Genomic DNA, 22,930 nt, shown 5'->3' on the forward strand with positions numbered 1-22,930 from the left:
GTAGTTGGGTACAAATTTATTGTCATATTTTTGTCTGAAATAATCAGCTATGAACATTTTTATGTAGGTGGGCCTTACTGAAAACAAGTCCTTAACATGTAGCCCCAATAGTGGAATTGTTGAATCAAAGGATATGAACAATTTTCTTACATAATTCCAATCAGTGAGTTGGTCAGTCCATGGCTTCTCCCAGCCAAGTCCCTAAATTTCAGTCACCCCTGTTTTGTAAGAAGGGCATCATGGTGTAGGGGAAAGAGCAGTGGACTAGAAAGGAAAAGATCTGCATTCTAGCCATGGCTTTGCTGCTTAACACCGCATGTGAGCTCAGGCAACTCACCCTCTCAGCCCTGGCATTCTCATCTATAAAATGAGAAAGTTGGACTAGAAGATCTCTATGGTTTCTTCCAGCTCCAAATCTCTACCCTTCTGACTCCTCCCCCCTTCCCCTTATTATTGAGAAGCTACCATTTATCTGACCAAAACCCTTTTCATCTTTAGTGACCCTCTTGGCACTTCATAGCAGAGCTGAGTGATGCACCTGAGAAGGCTGCTCCAAACTGCAGTCTGTTCTAATCCATTTGATGAGTGAAAGCAGCCCAGTAGCTCTTGTTGGCAGTATACACATATCTGTGATTTTAGTGAGTAGGCCCATTCTGCTCCTTGAGTATCTGGAGAAAGTAGAAACTTTTTGGCTTTATTTTGGGGGCCAAATGTAAGGTAATGTTTGTCCTTGTGGCGGGAAGTTGGTTCTGAACATTATCTTAATCTCACCACCTGCCCCAGTAGTTAGTTATTGGAACTCAGTGGACTAGAGAGCCATTTGTCACTGCTGGAAGTCAGAAAATTTACAGGTGGAACTGGGGGAAAGCTTGGATGTGTCACCAAGTTCTGTGGCAAAACACAAAAGGAATCTGTGCTCTGACCTATTTGGGCCCAGAGGATCCCAGACATAGTTCTGGGAATAGTAAACCCTAGAAGTTTCTAATGATTGTTCCCCTCCTCCAAGACGTTTGGGAGGATGGGAAGAGTGATTGAAGTATTCTTCCTGTCTAACCCTAACCCACCAGAACACTAAAAGCATTTATGTTAATGTGGAAGCTTTAAATGCTCTAATTCCAGCATTAAGAGCCTCTCTTATTTTCCTCTAGATCCCTTGCCCCAGCTAGCTTTGGCAAATTAGACAAAAGGTTTGTCTTGCTCTGTGGCTGCTAAGAGACATTAGGCAGATTTAGAAGAAACCTGGGAGCTAGGCCATTGAAGAACTATCCCTGCTGCATTTTCATTTGCTATTTCTTGGACAGGATATAAAAGACTTTGAACTGGGATAAAAGAGCTTCAGACTCTCATCTCTTTGTTGTTCCTGAAACAACCTCAGGGGACCCAGTAGGATAGCCTGGGACTAGGAGCTTTTTTTCTTCCTGCTGCCCCCATTTACTCCTTTTTTTTAAAGGCCAAGTTAAAATATTGTCATCGGTCAGGAGAAGGGCTTGCAGCTTCTGCTTCCTGTTATGGACATGATAGAGCATCTATTGTCACAGTTTCTGGAAGTCAGGGTTCTGGATTCTTCCTTGAGGGCCTATTGTCTATAAGGTAGAGGGAAAAGGGATGCTGAATTCTAATCACTTATCAATACCCATGAGGATGGCTGGTCTTTCTGCTTAGAGAATTGAGCTTCTTGACTGGGAGTGCTAGGAGACATATCTCTTAAAGGCAGTTTGTGTTACAGGGTGGCCTAGGGCTCCATGGGCTTGGGAAAGGGATTGAGTGGGCAAACTCCGGGCAGTGATACCAAGTTCCAGGTTTGCTTTTGTATCGCAGCCACAAAAAACAATCCACACTGATCTTTTATAAATACATATTGAGCTCAGCTCAAAATTGAATGCTGAGTTCAAGGTGATTGAAGATGAAGAAGAGGCCAGAACTTGGCAGAAGCAGCTTTAACAGGAATAGTAATTTCTGAGCAGAGACAGTGTGAATGAGAACCCTTCCCGAGCTGGAAGGTGGGTGGGTGGATGGAAGGGGGGCTATCTATTCAGAATCTTGTAGGGAGAAAGGGAGAGGTGAAGGAAGGGTAGAGCAAATGCCCAGTTCCAGATCTGTAGGAAAAGGAATAAAGTGGCAGCATGAGAGGGTCTGTTAACGACTTCTGCCTCCCCAAGGAGAGCTGGCTTGAAGCTTATTTTCTTCTCTGATCCTTTCTCTCTCTCCTTCCTTCTCCTCCCTTAGTGTACATGCAAAGGAACGATGAGAAGAAAGGTTGCTGGGAAGCACTTGCAGCTTGCTGGACTGTTTTATGTTGCTGCCACCTTATGGACATAGTCGAATAATCAGCCAGGATCTCTCTCTGCCAACCAGGGTTTCTGCAGTTTTCCCTAACAGCATGCCCATTAGTCCTCACTGCTTGGTTGCAATAATAAATCACTAACACTGCACAGTCACCTTACTGCATCACAGTGGGACCAGAGATTAGTGTAACTTTTTTTTTTAATGTTTAATTTCATAATGTGATCTTTCTGGTGAGTTTCACATTATAGGCCCACTATTGCTAGTGATCAGGTGAGTCTCAGGTGTACATCATTCTAGACACCAAGGCAGATGAGGGACAAATACCAAAGACTGACATCAGTGTTGACAAGACTACTAAAAAGCAATCGATGCCCATTGCTTGCTGTGTCAAAGGCACCTGGACCTCAGCATAAAAGTACTGTAGCATCTGCTTGTATTCCAGTGGAGACGTGTGTAGGAATGAAAAAGTCAGATCCCAAATTGTTGGAAAGAACTTTAGAGGCCATCTAGATCAATCCCTTCATTTTACATTGGGTAAACCTGAAACCTAATTAAAATGCAATGAAGGTTCAGGGAAAGACCCTACAAGACTGCAGAAGACAAATAACACAAGAGATTCTTGCAGGGTCATAGGAAATACAAACATCAACCCCCAGGGCAAGATGCTGAAAAGGCTCAAGGTACTGAGGAGTAAGGACAGAAACACAAAGAATAGCAGAAATACTTGGGATCTGAAAGTGTATCTAATGAGGGGCAGAAATGCAGAGAAGAATAAAGAAAGAAACCCTCAAATGAGCATCTATAGAGAAAGAGGAGTGGGGGCCCAGGGCAAATAATATTGTGTGGCTCCACACCTTTAACATTTTCATATGGTAAAATCTGCTGAAATGGTTTTGAAGAGGAAGGGGAGGGGGTAGAGCAGGAAGTGAACCACAGTTCTCCATATTGTGTGGAGTGATAGAGGATACATCTATATGAGCCCTAGCTTTAAAAGATGGTTTTTGGTTTTGGTTTTGTTTTGTTTTTTTAAGTACTAGCTGGTAAAGTAATGTTCTTCTCATTCTCTGAGAACCCATGTTACTACATGCCTGTCAGTATAAACATTGATTAAGTGCCTGTTATGTGTCAGGCACTGGGCTAAATTCTGGAGATTAAAAAAAAGAGGCAAAAGACAGTCCCTGCCCTCATGGAGCTCACAGTCTAGTGGGAGAAACAACAAACTAATGTGTGCAAAACAAGCTATAAACAAGATAAATAAGAAATAAAGAGGGAAAGCACTGGAGCCAAGAGGGATTGGGAAAGACCTCCTATAAAAGATGTGATTTTAATTGGGACTTCAGGGAAGACAGTAGCCAGAGATAAGGAGGGAAAGCATTTCTAGACATGGGGAACAGCCAGAGAAAATTCCTGGAGCCAAGAGATGGAGGGTCTTGTGTGGAATAGCCAGAAGGCCAGTGGCCCTGAATTGAAGAGCACGTGTTGGGGAGTGAGGTGTAAGATGACTGGAAAGGTAGGAGACGGCTAGGTTATGAAGGGCTTATAACTTCAGGCAGGATTTTGTATTTAATACTGGAGGTAATTGGGAACCGCTGGAGTGTCATGAGTAGTGGGGTAACAATCAGACCTGTACTTTGGTGACTGAAAGACAATGGAATGGGATGGGGTAAGACCTGAGGCAGGCAGGCAGACCCACCAGCTTGGCTATCAAAATCATCTAAGCAGGAGGTGGTGAGGCCTGTACTGCATGGTGACAGTGTGAGGAGAGAAGGGGGCATAGTCAAGAAATGCTGCAAAGGTGAAATCAACAGACCTTGACAACAGCTTGCATATTGGGGGGGGGGGAGAGGGAGGGTGAGAGAAAACGAGCAGTCAAGGATGGTACCTAAACTGTGGAAGCTGAGGGACAAGGCAGATGGTTATGTCCTCTCCAGTAATAGGTAAAGGGTGGGAGTTGGGGTGGAGGTTTAAGGGAAAAGATAGAGTTCTGTTTTAGATATAATGAGTTTACAATGTCTCCAGGACATCTAGTTTGAAATGTCTGAAAGGAAGTTGGAGATATTCACTGACCACTACACAGAGCCTAGGACAGTTTGTCCCAATTTGCCTTTAGTGAATACACAAATATGTAAGCCCAAAAGAACTAAATATGACGCCCCAGCTGGACTCAGCATCCCAACAGGAAATGTAAGATTTAAAGTTCAGATAGATATAAGAATGAGAACTAATAAAATTTTCTCTAATACAGAGTAATCCAAACAGGCATTCATGATGTTCTTTAACTGTAACTTCACACTACATAATGCCTTTGACAACAAAACGTTTTAAAAAAAACCTCACTAATAATAATAATAATAACAGTGAAACTTATGTAAATTCATATCAAAGAGGAAAAGTATCTTTTCCAGTGAATTTTACTAAAATGATCGAACCTGGGGCACTAGGTGGCACAGTGGATAAAGCGCTGGCCCTGGATTCAGGAGGACCTGGATTCAAATCCTGCCTCAGACACTTGAGCCTTACTAGCTGTGTGACCCTGGGCAAGTCACTTAACTCTCATTCACACACACACACACACACACACACACACACACACACACACACACTCAGACCGAACCTTAGAAGTCAGTCTAGCTCTACCTCTCACTTCTGCAAGCATTCCCTTTTACAATGTTATCTAGCCTCTGCTTGAACCTCTGCAGTGAGGGAGGCATGTGTTTCTTCATGAGGAAATCCATTCCACTATTAAACAGCTCTCTTAAACAGTTGTTATATTAAGCCAAAAATGGCCTTCTTTTTACTTCCACCCATTATTCCTAATTCTGCCCTTTGGAGCAATATAGAACAATGCTATGCCCTTTTCCTAGCTATCAGTCCTTTGGGTATATATGAAGTGAAAGTTCAGGGTCTTGTTTCATCTTTTGCCCTTCTGGCTCAGTGGCTCCAGTTTTCTCTTCCATCCTATGGATTACAGGGTCTCCAGAACCTTTATAAATAGAAAATCCCAAAATTCGGTTGATCAGAGTGATGAATAAAGTGCTGGACTGATACTGTGATGTTAGTTTGCTCTGATAACATAGCTTGCAACACAGCAAGTTTTCGAGATACATAATATGAATTATGTAAAACCAATAGGCATGATTCCTTTTGAAAAATATTATATTGGTGCTTTTTGTTTTTTACATCATTGTTGTTTCCCAATAGCCACCTTCCCAACCTTCTTATAATAAAAGGATAAGCAACATAACCAACATAAAGACCATTTCTGACAGTATTTTTCCTGTGGTTTTGTCCTCTGGTTTGAGTTCTGGAAGATCGTGTTGCTTCTTAGAGTAATGTACTTCACCTTCTTGATGCAGTCATGGTTGCAAGACTTTTGCCAAAATGTAATGTGCCAGGAGGCAGCTAGGTGGCGCAGTGAATAAAGCACTGGCCCTGAATTCAGGAGAACCTGACTTCAAATTTGGCCTCAGCCACTTGACACTTACTAGCTGTATGACCCTGGGCAAATCACTTAACCCTCTTTGCCCTGCCCTCCCCCCCCCAAATGTAATGTGCCTCCTTATGAAGAACTGAATAGAGATGAACTTTTGAAAAGCAATGACTTATTTAGATTACCATCATCATATCCACAGCTTTAATAGAGTATTTGACAGTCCATTTCTTTCAAGTAAGGAAAGTTTGAATTGGCTCTTGTAATGCTAAAAATCTTATGGCTTAATTGCCAGAATTGTACCATAAGATGGAGTTACTTATTGTCTGGGTGGGGGGCAAACTTTTTATAGGCTCTAAATATACTGCCATGTGGCAGCTGACAATCTCTTTTAAAAATGAATAAACTAGGGGCGGCTAGGTGGCGCAGTGGATAAAGCACCGGCCCTGGATTCAGGAGTACCTGAGTTCAAATCCGGCCTCAGACATTTGACACTTACTAGCTGTGTGACCCTGCGCAAGTCACTTAACCCCCATTGCCCTGCAAAAAAAAAAAAAATGAATAAACTAGTATGTATTTTTTACCATCTCTGAGAATCTGAACAGTGCTTATTTTGCTTTATATTTCAAGGAGCTGAAATGGCCTCCTATCATTAGCTATAACCTAATTATTTCTAGGACAGTACCTCTTTAGCTGGTATTTAAAATGTACTGTGGGCTTCTTTAAGCTACAATGTCCCTTCTGGGATTTTCTGTTATATTTCTGTTATATTTTTATGTGGAGGCTACTATGTCACCACTAGGTATCATTCTAACCATTCTTAGTTCATTTTAGGAATTTGATCTGTAAGGTGCAGCTTTCAAGTGATTTGCTACGCATCACTGTCAGGGGCTTGTGCTCTGCTTACACAGGCACGCTATCTTCTTCTAATAATAAGATATATATATATGTGTATTTATTAAAATAATATACTTATTAAACCTCTCATGAACAAAACATGCTAAGCACCTCTCAGGTTCCATATATGTAGTTTTTATATACAGAAGCATACATATATGCCACTGTTTTATCAGCTTTCAATTCTGATGCAGAAAATTTTATAGGCTAGTTTGATACATTGTACTTTAATAGTGAGTAATAAATCTGGTGTGCAGCAAAGTCTTTTTTTTTTTTTTTTGGTGCAGGGCAAAGAGGGTTAAGTGACTTGTCCAGGGTCACACAGCTCATAAGTGTCAAGTGTCTGAGGTCACGTTTGAACTCGGTGCTCCTGAATTCAGGGCCGGTGCTTTATTCACTGTGCCACCTAGCTGCCTCCTGACACATTACATTTTGACTGAGGTCACATTTGAACTCAGGTCCTCTTGAATCCAGGGCCGGTGCTTTATCCACTGTGCTACCTAGCTGCCCCCCAACAAAGTCATTTTAATATAACCCTGTGGAAATTTATTTTGATTTGGGGACCCTGCCTTTAGGCTGAGATTAGAAAGCCTTAGGCCCTCAGGGTCTCTCCCCATCCTCCTCAGCTTCAGCTGGGGAAAAAAAAGCCCCCAGCTCCCTCCGACCTGAGCAGAGCTATCTGAAGGATCCCGGATGGCCTGTGCTGAGGCATAAGGCTCGAGAGCACCCCCACACACACACACCAGCTGCAGCTCTGGCTGGTGGATTAGCTTGGTCTATGGGGGCGAAGGAAGCCCCAAGATTTGAGTGGAGAGAAGAAAAGGTATATATAGACCTGGGAGTTAGCTAGAGAGAGAAGGTTAAGGAGGGGGGGCTGATGAGAGGAAGACGGATTAGATAGACTAGGAGGAGAAGGACTGCCTAGGGGAGACAGACCAAGGAAGGAGCGAGGACAGACTAGAGGACGGGCTGAGGACGGATAGATAGACAAGACTCAGGGGTTCGGATGGACAAGAAGAGGTCAAGAGGCAGCTGAGGAGATGGCAAAGATTGGAGACTAGAGACGGGGCTACAAGGACGCAGGAGAAGATGAGAAGGACTAGGAGGCTGACTAGAGCAAAGAGGGACTAGATAGAGAGACAAGATTAAGGAGAGGGGCTGACTAGAGGAGGATGGACTAGAAAGACTAGAGGGGAGGTGCGGACAAGGACAGAGGAGAGTTCTGTTCGGAAAAGGAGAGACTGGGCTGACAAGGTTATAGGCCTTAATACAAACCAGGGAAAGTGTAACGTGCCCTGAGGCCGGGGGCAGCTAAGGCCCTTATTGTATTCAAGAAGTGAAGCGCAGCAGGTGGGAAAGAGACCTCAGGAAAGCAGTCAGGTTGTACTTTATTTTCCTGTATTCCTAATTTAAAATAGTATCTCATAAATAAACTCTGCTTTGATTATTTAGTTAAGAGCTTCTTAATCTTTAGTTTATCAGTTTGGGAGCAGTGTGGTGGAACTTTATAAATGGCCCATATTAAATTAACGAAGTCAGATAGCCAAATAGTCATAAGTCCCAGTTTAGTCCTCCATAGTTTAGCCCCCCAAATTAGGCCCAGTCAATTCAGAAATATTTCAACATTTGAATGGCGACCGTGGCAGGACTTATGGCCCAATTAGAATTTTTCTAAATTGATCATTTTTCATATAATCATAATTTTTCATAAATCTAATTATATATAATTTTTCCAGGATAGTTAATAGTTATGAATAATTATTTTTGTACAATATTTAATGGCAAGCCAGCCAGGAGTTTCTAACCTACTAACCTGGTAAATTTAAAAAATAATAATAATAATTTTTTTTAAATTAAAGGGCCACTAGAAACAAAAATTTTTTTAAAGAAATTTTTCCCCCCACTGCCTCATTTAATTTTTTTGAAAGCCTCTTAAGCCTTATAGATTTTTTGCTAGCAGAGAAAAGCCTTAGCATTTATATTGAACCATGATTGAATACTTGTTTTACCTGTTGCCTTTTTTCATTGGGTTGTTCTGGGACTGCATGTCTGTTTTACCCATTGAACCCATGGTTAATATTACCGGGGACATTTTGACCAATTTTGAGCCATATTATGGCAAAGTAATAATAGCTCTAGCGATTGTAATTTTTTTTCTCTCCATTACTAATATCATAGCATGGTATTTTCTTATACAACTCTGGAGAGAGAGAAAGAATTGTACCCATAGTGAGCCATGTATTAAGAGGGATGCCAGAGCTCCCTCTACTAAAAATGACCTGAAGTTAAAAGAAGATGTTGACCAGTATTTAAAAACAGGTCAGCAGAAGAAGCCTCCTATGCAGGATGGTGCAAAGCATGCTCACAGAAGCATCCTAGCACCTGCACTTTCAGGTCAAACATTTAAAAATCAATATAAAACCCCTAAAGTGTGTCAATATTGTGGAAAGCAAGGACACTTGTTGAGAGAGTGTAGAAACAGAAAATATGAATTGAGACAGGTAATGACTGAAACCCTTAAAGATTTTTTTAGGGGCAATAGAAATAATCAGAGAAATTTTTTCCAAAGAGGGAACAACCAAGGCAATTACAGGCCTTATTACCAACAGAATCAGAATAACTTTAGAATACCCTATCAGGAAGGTATAGAAGGACAGAATCAGGGCAATTATAGGCCTTATTATAAACAATCAAAATAGATATAGACCTTATCAGGGAGATACAGACAAGCAGAGTCAAAACAGGTATAGGCCTTTTCAAAGAAATATGAAGGAGCAACATAAGAACAGTCACAGACCCTCTCAAAAGGGTAAAGATCAGGGAAATACAGATAAATGATGGTGTACAGGGGAGGAATGGACAACAGTAAATATTGAAAATTTTATTTTTCTAGACTTTAAATACATTAACCCTTTTATTTCATTCCATTCTCCTCCCCAGAATATCAAACCTCATGTGACCCTTAAGGTTGAGGACACATATTATTATTGCTTATTAAAAGCCCAAAGAGTGGCAAAATTAACTAAGAAGCAGCTAAGGGACATTCTAGGAGCAGCTAGGTATTGCAGGCAATGGATACCCTGTTTTGGTAAAATTGCTAAGCCACTTGTAGCTCTAACAAAAAATTCTTTCCAAGTATCTTTACAGCTGGATTCCCAGTATCTTTCAGCTGTGGCAGAATTGAAGCAGGCACCCTGGCCTGCTGGTGTTGCTGTTCCTGTTCCTGCTTGGACCCAGTTTGGTCCTCATCATTTCATTCCACCTGCACCATTTGTAGGCAAAGAACTTCTTCACAAAGAAAGGGTTATTGAACCTTTAAGTGCTAAAAAGGGTTATTGAACCCTATTATTTGGTTCGTAAGACAATTGACAGACATATTGAGTCTTGCTAATGTTCAAGGTTTTTTTTTTTGATAAATTGCTTATCACTTCAAGTATGCTGATATTTAAAATTTTTTTTTGATAAATTGTTTATCAATTTAAGTATCTATTATTGTCATAGTACTAGATAGAAAATTCATGAACAAGATGATGTAGTTTATTTGCTTAATGAAGATTTTGTAATAATGTTTAATATTATTAATATGTCATTGTGACTATGTATATAGCTTTTATTATCCTTAGTGAATTATACCACTTTCCCAATTGACTCTGGATATGGTTTGGAATTATTGTATATATTGCAAGTGTGTATTTAGTTATGCAGCGTCCATTACCATCATATTTTCTTTGGTGAAATTAATATCAGATTAAATTAAATATTTAAATCCATAATTTAATGGAAACTTACCATTTCAGAGTGTAATTACTCTTACATTGAGCTTCATGGAGATGACTCCACTCCACGATGCAGGCCTTGGAGAAAATGTGTACAAACAGGAGGAGCAACAAGTACACCTAAGATGCCCTGAGGAGGCTGAGAGAACAGCCATCCAGGGAAACCTAGAGGCAGGATTCCCTTAGTCCAAATACATTCAGTAAGTTCATAGTTTGCTGATAATAGCAACTATATAGGGCACATCTCTCACTCCAAAAATAGTCTGGTGTCATGGAAGCACCAGCCCATGAACTTGATTTAACTTAATTTTTTTTTTCCTCATTCTGCCTGGTGGCATGGTTAGAATCCATCCACCTGAGGCCTAGCACAATTATTGGATGTCTATGCACCACATGATGTGGTATGGTAACCTTTCCATAACATTTTCAAGTGTCATCACAGACACATTACTAAATTTGGCCTTGATCCAGACATATAATGGTAAAAAGTGTTATTGATGTATTGCCTCAATTTTCTATTGCTTACGGATATAGACATCCTCCAAAAGGGGGGACTCCAATATGTTGTATATGTATAAAGTTCAGATTTGTTTTGTACATTTTAAAGAACTTTCACTGCTTTTTGAAGAACTTTCACTATTTATTGAACAATTTTGGACAATGATATACTAAAGACTAGTGAAAGCTCAGGCAGCAGCTCCAGAGACAACCAACAGTATCCAGAGACAACCAGAGTCCTGACCAGAGTCCAGTTCCCTTGATGACATCTCAACACCTCTTTTGAAGACAAGATTTAAAAGGACTTTAAATGGACACTTTCTTTTTTTTTCCTACATACACCATCTGTAATGTGTATTTTCTGCAGAGGCCTTCCCTCTGTGGATATTGTCAAAGCGCGAGTCCATGAGGGATTGCCCCTCTGGACAATTTTCTTTTCCTGTGTTGCTATTGACATTGTGTCCTAGCATAGGTTATGGTATTTTGTTTTGCTGCTTCATCAAGGAAACACTATGTGTTTCTTTTCGAAGCAAAGGGGGGACTGTGGAAATTTATTTTGATTTGGGGACCCTACCTTTAGGCTGAGATTAGAAAGCCTTAGGCCCTCAGGGTCTCTCCCCGTCCTCCTCAGCTTCAGCTGAGCGAAAAAGCCCCATGGGCTATACAAGACGCCAGGTCAGACAGCTGGGGGAAAAAAAAGCCCCCAGCTCCCTCCGACCTGAGCAGAGCTATCTGAAGGATCCCGGATGGCCTGTGCTGAGGCATAAGGCTCGAGAGCACCCCCCCACACACACACCAGCTGCAGCTCTGGCTGGTGGATTAGCTTGGTCTATGGGGGCGAAGGAAGCCCCAAGATTTGAGTGGAGAGAAGAAAAGGTATATATAGACCTGGGAGTTAGCTAGAGAGAGAAGGTTAAGGAGGGGGGGCTGATGAGAGGAAGACGGATTAGATAGACTAGGAGGAGAAGGACTGCCTAGGGGAGACAGACCAAGGAAGGAGCGAGGACAGACTAGAGGACGGGCTGAGGACGGATAGATAGACAAGACTCAGGGGTTCGGATGGACAAGAAGAGGTCAAGAGGCAGCTGAGGAGATGGCAAAGATTGGAGACTAGAGACGGGGCTACAAGGACGCAGGAGAAGATGAGAAGGACTAGGAGGCTGACTAGAGCAAAGAGGGACTAGATAGAGAGACAAGATTAAGGAGAGGGGCTGACTAGAGGAGGACGGACTAGAAAGACTAGAGGGGAGGCGCGGACAAGGACAGAGGAGAGTTCTGTTCGGAAAAGGAGAGACTGGGCTGACAAGGTTATAGGCCTTAATACAAACCAGGGAAAGTGTAACGTGCCCTGAGGCCGGGGGCAGCTAAGGCCCTTATTGTATTCAAGAAGTGAAGCGCAGCAGGTGGGAAAGAGACCTCAGGAAAGCAGTCAGGTTGTACTTTATTTTCCTGTATTCCTAATTTAAAATAGTATCTCATAAATAAACTCTGCTTTGATTATTTAGTTAAGAGCTTCTTAATCTTTAGTTTATCAGTTTGGGAGCAGTGTGGTGGAACTTTATAAATGGCCCATATTAAATTAACGAAGTCAGATAGCCAAATAGTCATAAGTCCCAGTTTAGTCCTCCATAGTTTAGCCCCCCAAATTAGGCCCAGTCAATTCAGAAATATTTCAACATTTGAATGGCGACTGTGGCAGGACTTATGGCCCAATTATAATTTTTCTAAATTGATCATTTTTCATATAATCATAATTTTTCATAAATCCAATTATATATAATTTTTCCAGGATAGTTATAGTTATGAATAATTATTTTTTTGTATAACCCTATACTGTCTCATCCACTGACTTCCAACTCTCAGATGTTGTGACTCTGTGATTTTGATCACCGATTTCCTGAACTTGGGTTATTTTATACAGATGTCCGTGCCTGGATTTCTCATGCTCTGGTTTTTTGTTTGTTTGTTTGTTTTGGTTTTGGTTTTGGTGAGGCTATTGGGGTTAAATGGCTTGCCTAGGGTCACACAGCTAGTAATTGTTAAGTGTCTGAGGTCACATTTGACCTCAAGTCCTCCTGAATCCAGGGCCAGTGCTCTATCCACTGCGCCACCTAGCTACCCCTAAAGATAATGAATCCTCTTTTTCTAGGATCTTCCAATAAACCCTGGATAATCACTTCTCTTTTTTTGCAGGGCAATGAGGGTTAAGTGACTTGCCCAGGGTCACACAGCTAGTAATCATGCTATGTTTTTAATACCTGACAGAGAGATTCTTGATCATCTGATTTAAGCCTTATTTTTAAAATGGTTAACATTGTTATCCTGAAAAAAAATTCCCACCTTGGCACTTCTAGTACAGGGGTTCTCCCTCTTTTGTGTGTGTCATTGGATACCTGCAGCAGCCTAGGTGAAGAAGTCTACTGACTTTTCAGAATGACATTTTTAATTACATAAAATAAGAGAATTGCAAAGGAAACAATTACATTGAAAGACAGTGGTTAAAATATTTTGGAAAACCAGTTCATGGATTCCAAGCTAACCAAGAACCCCTGTTCTAGCATGTTTCTTTGTTTCTATAGCCATGTTCATTTATAGCAGGTAGTCACAAAAAATACCAGTGAATGTTTGGCCCTTTTAGCCTGGACCATCACTGTTTTGGATGGCCTATGAATTTGGATGCAATACAGTATTTAGGAAGTGCCTATCCTGAGTAAGTCCTTTATCACATACCAGCCCCTTTCTCCAGATACAATTTCTGATGCCAGGTTATTCCTTTTCAGAAAGAAATTCAATTAATTTACCTATACCACAAATTACTGGCCAGCTTTTATTCATTGTAACTCCTGTATCCATTGTGATCTACTTTAACATGCTTTCAAAAACTTCATACTGCTTAAACATGCATAATTCTTCTAATGTGAATGGTCCTTGTTTACTTTCATACTGCCTCTTTCTGCAAAATAAAATGTTTATTATAAAATAATAATGTTATAAAATAGCTATGGTCTCATATGCCAGGTAATAGATAAATGAATGAAAAAGCATTTATTCGGTGCCAGCCATGTGCCAGATACTGGAGTTACATATTCAAAAGAATGACACCCTCATTGGCCTCAAGGAGCAGACATCCTCATGGGCAAAGACAACCCAAAAAGGAGAATGTGGCCAGAGAAGGCAGTTTTGGTCTGAAGAGTCATAAGTATAGTGAGGAGCCATCAGGCAATCAACTGTCAAAGCCTTTCCAGAAGCAAGAGTGATATCGATTTGCCTGCTGTTCACAGAGCAAAAACTGGGGGTTAGGACAGTCAGGTGGCCCCATGGATAGAGTGTTGCACCTGGAATCAGAAAGACATGGGTTCAAATTCAGGCTCATACCCTTACTAGCTATGTGTCCTTGGGCAGATCACTTAAGCCTCATCTGTAAAATGGAGATAATAATAGCGCCTGCTTCAGGATAAAAATGAAACATTTGTAAAAGCATCAAAAAGCTATCCATGTGCTAACTATTACCATTCACTGATCTCTCTTCCTGAGGCCATGATGTCAGCTCTAAAACCATCAAAATTGAAAATAGGACATCGCAGGAAATTAAATTCAGCAAGTGTTTTCTGAGCCCCGGCTGTGTGCCAGGCGCTCTGCCATGAGATCTGCACTAGTCCAGATAGGACTTGACTTCTCAGTGTTTCCCTCAGAAGAGTCTCCAAGTGGTTTGGGCTTTTTTCTTCCTCTTGAGCCTTTCAATTCGCTTGTAAGAGTTCAGTTTGTATGATGGAAGAGCTTGTTTCCAGGGATGCTGTAATACTACCCATTTTTTTTTTATGTCATGTTTAAATATGGTCAACTTAGTTCTCTGTCCCTCCCAGTCAGCTCCAGGAGGGAGAATTTAATGGGCACTTGAATGATTTCCACCCCTGCCCATTTCTCAATGTGGGGAATTTGATTCTTGTTACTTACAAGTCTCCAAGACAAAAGGGAACTTTGAGCAACTTGGTTGCTGTTCACTGAAGAGAAACCCAGAAAAGATGCAAGCTCATTTTTCAGTAGGACAGTGTGTGATTCCCAGATCATATTCCTGTTTCTTCTCATTGTGATGGCCTGAATCAGAAGGAAGATGATGGGCAAATTCAGGGCAACCTTAGCCCAAGTCCATTCATCCCTAACAGTGATCAACTCAGGCCTGGCTGACTCATTTTTGTCTGGGCACTTGTTGCAAGGGAGGGAGCTAAACAGAAGGGGACCTGGTGAAAGTGGAGCTTCATCTCTAGCACACTCTATCACTTTGAGCAATTCACTTTTCTCTGGACTTCACTTTCCTCAGCTATAAAAAAAAAGAAGTTGGATTACATGATCTCTAAGGTACCCTCCATTCTAATGTTCTGTAATTCCAAGTGGTCTCAGGTGATTTAGCAGTATGTTGGATACCGTGGCTGGTATTAGAGTTCATCTGCTTTAGTTTCTTTTTCTTTAGGAAGCAAGGAGAAATTAAGTCTTTGGCATTAAGCAGCAGACTAATGGCCCTGTCATTTCTGCCAAGTTCCTCAAAGCAGTTTCTTTCCCCATACTTCTAGGGGAGAAGCAGAGGCAAGCAAAGAATCATGGTGACTGGTGAATTTTAGTTTGTTTTCTTCTATGATATGTTCTTCCTTTTTTTTCCTTTTCTCATTTTAGATGGTGAAACACAAAGACACCATAATTTAGCTTTGGTAGCCTCCTTTATAATTTGCAGCTCAGTGTTTTTTTTGGTTTTGTTTTTATTTTTTTGCATTTAGTACATATTTATCCCCATTAGTCCTGAACCGTTTTTATTGCTGTAATATTTATTTATCATTTGATCTGCATTGCACAGATTATCTAAGTGCCATTTAAACAAAATCCTTGATCAGTTGGGTTTTGTTGTTTAATTTAATGACATACATTTAATATTTTATTTCATATTTTGTGAATATGTAATAAATATGTAATATAAATGGTTCATTTCTTGCACACCACATATGTAAATTTGGGCTGGGTAACTTCCAAGATTTCTTCCACCACTAAAATTCTGTAATTCTGTTGCTAGGATTCTCTTTTAATCTGTCTGTCTCTAGTCTAAAATCTGCTGTTCCTTTCTTTCCAAAAGAGTGAGAAAGGCCAATCAGTCCCTTTCTTAATAATCCTGATTCCATCCCTTTTCCCCTTTCCCCTCAATTGTCTTCTGGGAGTTACCCTCATCAATCATTTTTCCTCCCTTTCAACTTCACCTTTATTAGCCACAAACATGCCCTGGCCTATCCCAATCCTTTTTAAAAAAAAAAAATTCCCCTTTATTCTGCCATCCCTTCAAGCCATTACACTATATCTATAATCTTTGTTATATCCAACCTCCTAGAAAAAACCATCGATATCTATGTTCATTGAGCTTCTCCTGCCTTCTCACTCCTCGGTAATCTAGTTTTCTATCCCAGCATTGGATTAAAATCGCTCTCTCCCGAGTTATCATTGGAGATTTAACTCCTGAATCAGATGGCTTTACTCAGTCCTCATCCTTTTTAGTTCGTAGGCAGTTTGGATAGTACTGACCACTGCCTTCCTTTGGGTTCTCATTTCTTGGCTTTTGGGACACTGTTCTATTCTGAGATCTCCTGCCTTTCTGAACACTCGTCAGTTTCATTTGCTACATCATCCTTTTCCCACACCCTCACTTTGGGTATTCTCCAGGGTTCTGTTGTGGGCCCTCTTTTCTAGCTGTGCCCTCTCTGAGATCTTCTCTGCATCTCTGGGTTGTTTCTTATGCAAATGATTTGCTGATCTAGCAATAATCTCACTCCTGAACTCTAGTAAAAAAACAGAATTCGCTGACTTTTCACTAAAACATACCTCACCTTCAAACTTCCTTATTTTGTAGTAAGGACAATACCTTCCTTCAGGTAAGAACTCTACTAGCATAAGGCAAACAGGGATTTGCCAGTGTATTGGGGCAGCTAGGTGGCTCAGTGCATAGAGCTCTGGGCCTTGAGTCAGGAAGATCTGAGTTCAAATCCAGCCTCAGACATTTACGAGCTGTGTGACCCAGATAAGTCACTTAACCTGTTTGTCTTAATCCACTGGAGAGGGAAATGGCAAACCAATATCTTTGCTATGAAAGCCCCATGGCCAGTCCATGGGGTCATGACCAAACATACACACACCAGTGTCTTGAGCAGACCACATTTCTTTCTGTGCCACAACTCTCCACTACTTTGGGCTGCCACTGGGCACAGATATACCTACCCATTTTCATCTATTCCTAGTTCAGCACTACTTCCAAGAGACATTGGGTTTGTAGCCTTAGAGTTGTCCCTGACTCTTTCCTCTTTCTCACCTTCCACATTTGGTCAGATGCCCAGTCTGGTCCATTTTCCTCAGCTACATCTCAAGTATTCATCCCCATCCTGATATGATGGCCATCACCCTAGTCCAGGCCCTTGTCACCCCTTGCCTGCCATATTCTAAGAGGTCTTTTAATTGGTCTCCCTGCTTCCTGTGTCTTGCCACTTGTTTGCCCTCTAAACAGCTGCCAGAATGATTTCCTAAAGCACAGGTTTCACTGTGTCGCTCTCCTGCTCAGAAATTGTATGTGGCTCCCGCTCCTCAGCCTCCCCAACATAGCTCCAGCCAACCTCAGGTTTACTATATACCACTTTACACAATTTACCTTCCAACCAAACTGGCCTGCCTGCTGTTTTGGGAATGCAATGTACCCCTTACTCCCTAGCCTTTGCAACAAGCTAGACCCCATTTCTGAAATCAGTTCTCTTCTTACCATCACCTCTCACCAATCCTCTGCTCCTTTCAAAGCTCAGCTCACGGGGGCAGCTAGGTGGTGCAATGGATAAAGCACCAGTCCTGGATTCAGTAGTACCTGAGTTCAAATCTGGCCTCAGACACTTGACACTTACTAGCTGTGTGACCCTGGGCAAGTCACTTAACCCCCATTGTTCCGCCAAAAAAAAAAAAAAAAAGCTCAGCTCACATGCCTCCTTCAGCAGCTACCCACCCACCCCCAACTACTCTGTTTACTTCATCTATATTGTCTCCCAGATAGAAGGTAGCTCCTTTAGGGATCGGGTTTTTTTGTCTTCTGTGCCCTCAGTGCATGGTGCATAGTAGGTGTTTAATAAATGCTTGTTGACTGATTGGTTTGATGCCTGAAGATAGGCATTTAAACATAGTTCCCTGGTCAAGGCTCTTTAGGTAGGCCCAGAGGGTGGTGGGAACTGTTCTTCCTAGTGTTTGCAGTGAGATTTGCCTGAGCAACACTGTGTACATGCATTTCTGTTCATGTAGGTGTGCACCCGTGTTTGTGCCCCTTTGTCTCTGTCCTGGTGCCCCCTGTGTCTGTTCACATGTATATTCAGTAAGGGAATAGAACAGGCTGGTAAAACAGCATGCCTGCCAGCCCTGCGTCCTTTACCAATTCCAGCCACTTAATTAATCATTTAAGATCAGGACAAAGCCTTTAAAAGTTTAAAGTTACCAGGTAGGATTTTTTCCTGTCTAGGGAATTGGAGTTGGTGGCTGCCTAACAGAAACCAGAACAGATGCCTATTCCCCTTTCCATGTGGGTTATTTCACTGGTTGTAACTCTTTTCCTAGGCTGAGTCATGAAGGTGGACAATGAACTGTGATGACACTAAACTGGGGGAAGTGAGCTGGGAACACGTGATCGCCTGGGAAGAGGACAATCTTATTTGTTAGCCATTAAGATGAGGTTAACATGGGAGAAGGCCAATAGTTAGGCACATGAGTTAGGTAGAGGTATCCCTTCCCTTGGGACTCATGGTTTACATTAGGTACCAAAGGGGATTTGTTTAAACAAGACTGCTGGGTTATCGTTTTTGTTTTATGTGTTCTCTGATCATCCCTCTGCCATACAGCTGGGCATAGGCATGGACATACATTAGGAACTGCTGTGGTCTGCCCTCTGTACACCTCTTCATCCTCATCTCTCATATCAACCTTCCCGTACTTAAAAGAAGGGCCCACAATCAGGCTGGGTGCTTTACCCACAGAATCCCTAAAAGAAAGAATGCTGGATTCATTTCCTTGCTATAGTTACACTCACTCCCCTAGGGAAAGACCTGCTTTCCTAACAGCCACCTGGTCCTACTTGGTCTGCTGGTTCTCCGCTCAGCCCAAACAGTGATTCCACGCTTCATTCCCTAGGAAATGCCGAGCTAAGCTCCTGAACTTTATGTTCTTCTGTATATGCAGTACTGTCTTTTGGCTGCTCCACTTCTCCCATGCAGGTGATATACCACTGCTGTGCAAGCTAGTGCCAGGCCCATGGTCTCGTGACGGTAGAGTATATGAGTGGACAAAGTGAGTTTAGAAGCAAGCAGGTAACACCTCCTAAGTCTGGCCCCAAAATGACTGCTGTCAGGGAGCTCAGAGTCCCTACTTTCCAGGGCCAGTATGCAGGCACAGGAAAATATCCATAGTAATGGATCTTTTAGACAGTAACCTGGAGCAATAGTGGAGCAGGGATCACATGTGGGCTATGGAAAAGACAAGCCCATGGCCTCTACAGCCATGGGAAAGAGACAAGTTACATACAGCCTCAGGATGGCATCACATCACTAGTCACAAGAAAATCTGGAATTCCCCTCTTAGCCCAGCTCTAATTCCAAGCATCGCCCATGCAAAGACAGCCAACCTCTCCTTCTTCTTGGTACTATTCAGAGACTGCTAATCATTAGGATGGAATGGAAGAAAGCAAAGAAAGGACTTTTGACCCTCTTGACCCACACGCTCCTTTTCTGCTTCTTCTTTCCATCGTGAAAAGGACATGACATTAAGGCTAAGCCCTCTCAGGGCACTAGGAAAACAGTACTACCTGTTTCCATAGAGCAAACAGCCTCACTAGATACTCAGGATCTCTGCCCATCATCCACTGCATCAGGGAACCTCAGCATGTTCCCTCTGCTGCTCCCAGATTCCTTTGCTTGGAAGTCAGGGGCAAACTGAAGAAAGTGGGGCCATGAGGTTTCTCTTTCCCGGTTACTATAGATGACAACAGTACTTATTATCATCAGTGCCTGGGAGATGTCCACATAACAACCAACAAGAGTGCCATTCACAGGCCCATGGCTTGGCAGAATAATTCGAGTGTCAGTTTGGTCTGAAAAAGTGGTAACATTGGAGTTCTCAAGCAGAAATTCATGTCCTTGTCCTGGGCTTCCATTTTAATCCATACCATTCCTTCCCCTATCTCTGCAGGTAGTGACTTAGGGTCCCAGTAGACAGAACAGTGGGGGCAAATTGGGCATAAATTTAGGATCTGCCCATTGGGTGTAGCAACATAGGGTTTTTTGTTTGTTTGTTTGTTTGTTTTAGGGCATAAAAATAGGAACAATTTCCAAAATATACCCTGGCCTTCTACATGCTCTATTGAAGGACTTCCTAAGGTGCTTTCTAGACCTTCCAAGCCATCAGCATCAATGAAAATTTCCCTTGATGTCCCATCATGTTCTGTTTTAATTACAATTGACTGCTGAAAAGCTAAGAAAAACATAATTGGAATTTGGTTGCCAGGGAGTCTAGCTGGACAGTGATGAGCCGCCTTTTGGTCCACAGACCTGGTCTTTCTCTTTCAAATTCTCTGCTGCCAGTAGCTTAGCCCTCACTTGCTGTCTGGCTCACCATTCACCATCTGTCCTTCATTTTCATGGGAAGTGTCTGGCTACCTTTAAGCTAAAGCTTGTAATAAGGGTTTGGGTACCTTGAGGTTCGTAAAATATTTGACTAAGGTATCTATATGTAAAAGACAGATTAAATTTCCTGCTTTCCCACTTGCCTCTGGAAGGGTGGATGTGGCATTTAATGTTTTAAGCCTTTCTCTTTGTAGCAAGTTGAGAAGGAAGAGGACAGAGGGCAAATGCTTCCTGCATGTCAAATGGTAGTAGTTGGGATAGGGGAGTTTTCATTCTAGCCTAATATAGAGCAACTGGGATGGTCCTTTTCCAGGGCTCCCAGTGAAAGCCCTAGTGTGAAGAGTGGAGTCATGCACCACAGAGGAATCAGGGCTATGGGGTGAGACCATGTATGGAGAGCATTACATGATGAGCCAGCCTCTGGCCAGAATCATAGGTAAAGTGTTGCTGATGAATCAGGCAGTCTATTTCTGGGAATGAAAGGGGAGGGAAAGGCTCTGCCAGAAGTTCAGGCAAGCAGTCATACACAAGAAGGGAGTAGTCAGTTATTTAGTGTTCATAGGAAGAGGGGAATGTTAAACTCTCTGTTCATGGGTAGTTGAAAGGCTCAACTGTCTGTATTTTATTCTAATAAACTGTCTGTGCAAGATGAGGCTGAGGCCTTGATGAGACAGTCCAGGAGGATGAAATAGATTGTTGGGATTCAGCTTTGGAATGGCCACATTATGTGGACACATATTATTGAGAGGTGATTGACTAAACCAGAAGCAAGGAAACTGGCATTCTGAGAAAATGCTCCAAAGGCCCTCCTTGCATTCTCCTTAAATGCAGGCTTCAGCCCCCAGAGGAATATTCTGTAATCCTTAATTCTGTTCTGAACCCCTGGTCTTACAGCAGTATGCCTCAAACTTTTTGGTCTCAGGATCCCTTACCCCTCTTAAAAATTGAGGACTTCCCCTCCCCCCAAGAGCGTTTCTTTATATGGATTAAATCTATCAACATTTTTAAAAAAAAACAGGGCAGTGAGGGTTAAGTGACTTGCCCAGGGTCACACAGGTAGTAAGTGTCAAGTGTCTGAAGCCAAATTTGAACTCGGGTCCTTCTGAATCCAGGGCCAGTGTTCTATCCACTGCACCACTGCCCCTAAATCTATCAACATTTATCTTACTAGTATTATGAAAATTATTTTGACTTCAGACACCACCTGCCCATTCTCTCTCTCTGTTTCTCTCTCTCTCTCTCACTCTCACTCTCACACACACACACACACACACACACACACACACACACACACACACACACACACACACACACACACACACACACCCTGGACCTCTGAAAGGGTCTCAAGGAACCCCCAGTGCACTTTGAAAGCTGCTGCCCTAGAGCACTATCAGCAAAGATGGTTGGAAGATTGTAAGAAGCTCAATAATAAAATTTTTTTTCCAGTCACTGTTCCTTTCTATGTAACCCAGAATTCTCAAAAGGAGATATAACAGAAAAAAAAAAGATAAAAATAGAATAAGAACAAAAGAAGGAAGATGAGTTGCTAGATTAATTGAGGCTCAGCTTAATTAATGCTTGTTCAGAATTTAAAATCATTCTTTACTGGTTATAATAACCACATTGCAATTTGTTACCTGTCTCTCCCTCTGAAGAATTCAAGAGTCACCAACTAATGATGGGGCATTAGCTATTTTGTGCATATGTGGAAGCTCACATTCATTAACAATCATCAGTTTACACACTAGGAAGGAGGCAAGGCCAGGGCTATATTGTTTCTATTGGATCCTCCAAGATACATTCATTAAACCTTAGATTGCATTTTTTTTTCTTATCCTTCCTTTCTTTTCCCCGCAGTGTATGTGGTGGAAGACCAAAGAAGGGATGACGCAGCCCAGACTTCCTGCCTCACAGCCTGCTGGACTGCTCTCTGTTGCTGTTGCCTTTGGGACATGCTCACTTGACCAGCCTCAACATCGTCTTACCAGAAAGAAGGCTTTGTACCCTCAATTGATGGAGTTCTGAGTCCTGATCTCTTTCTGTTGCTATAATAAATGACAAGTTCTGCACAGATATCTCAACTACAGCATGATGGAATCCTAGATTAGTAGTGATTTTTTTTTTGCTGTTTAATTTAGTGAAATGATCTTTTTAATGTTCATTTTCTAAATTTTTTTTTGTCGTACTTTAACAAATGTGCTAAATGATTTTTTGGCCAAAGGCTTGAATATGAAATTTATATTTATCATTTTAAATTGTACTGTTCTTGGCAATGGCAAAATATGCAACAATACAAGCCATTGATGATTTCTTTCCTAACTTCCTAATTATGTTTCAATACTACCTTGTCAATAAACTTTCCAAAAGTC

The 22,930-nt window shown here is 41.7% G+C and overlaps 1 protein-coding gene across 1 annotated transcript in view; it reads left to right on the plus strand.

Annotated features, from left to right (window-relative positions):
• CYSTM1 (cysteine rich transmembrane module containing 1) overlaps positions 1–22,930 on the plus strand; it is a 99,214-nt gene extending 76,284 nt beyond the window's left edge. The window contains exon 3 of the mRNA XM_043987088.1: positions 22,419–22,930. Within this exon, the coding sequence (XP_043843023.1) occupies positions 22,419–22,525 (107 nt within the window). The 3' untranslated portion in view covers positions 22,526–22,930. The remainder of the gene's footprint in view (positions 1–22,418) is intronic.

The sequence above is a fragment of the Dromiciops gliroides genome, chromosome 2 (assembly GCF_019393635.1).
Source record: "Dromiciops gliroides isolate mDroGli1 chromosome 2, mDroGli1.pri, whole genome shotgun sequence".
In the NCBI taxonomy this organism is placed as follows: Eukaryota; Metazoa; Chordata; class Mammalia; order Microbiotheria; family Microbiotheriidae; genus Dromiciops; species Dromiciops gliroides.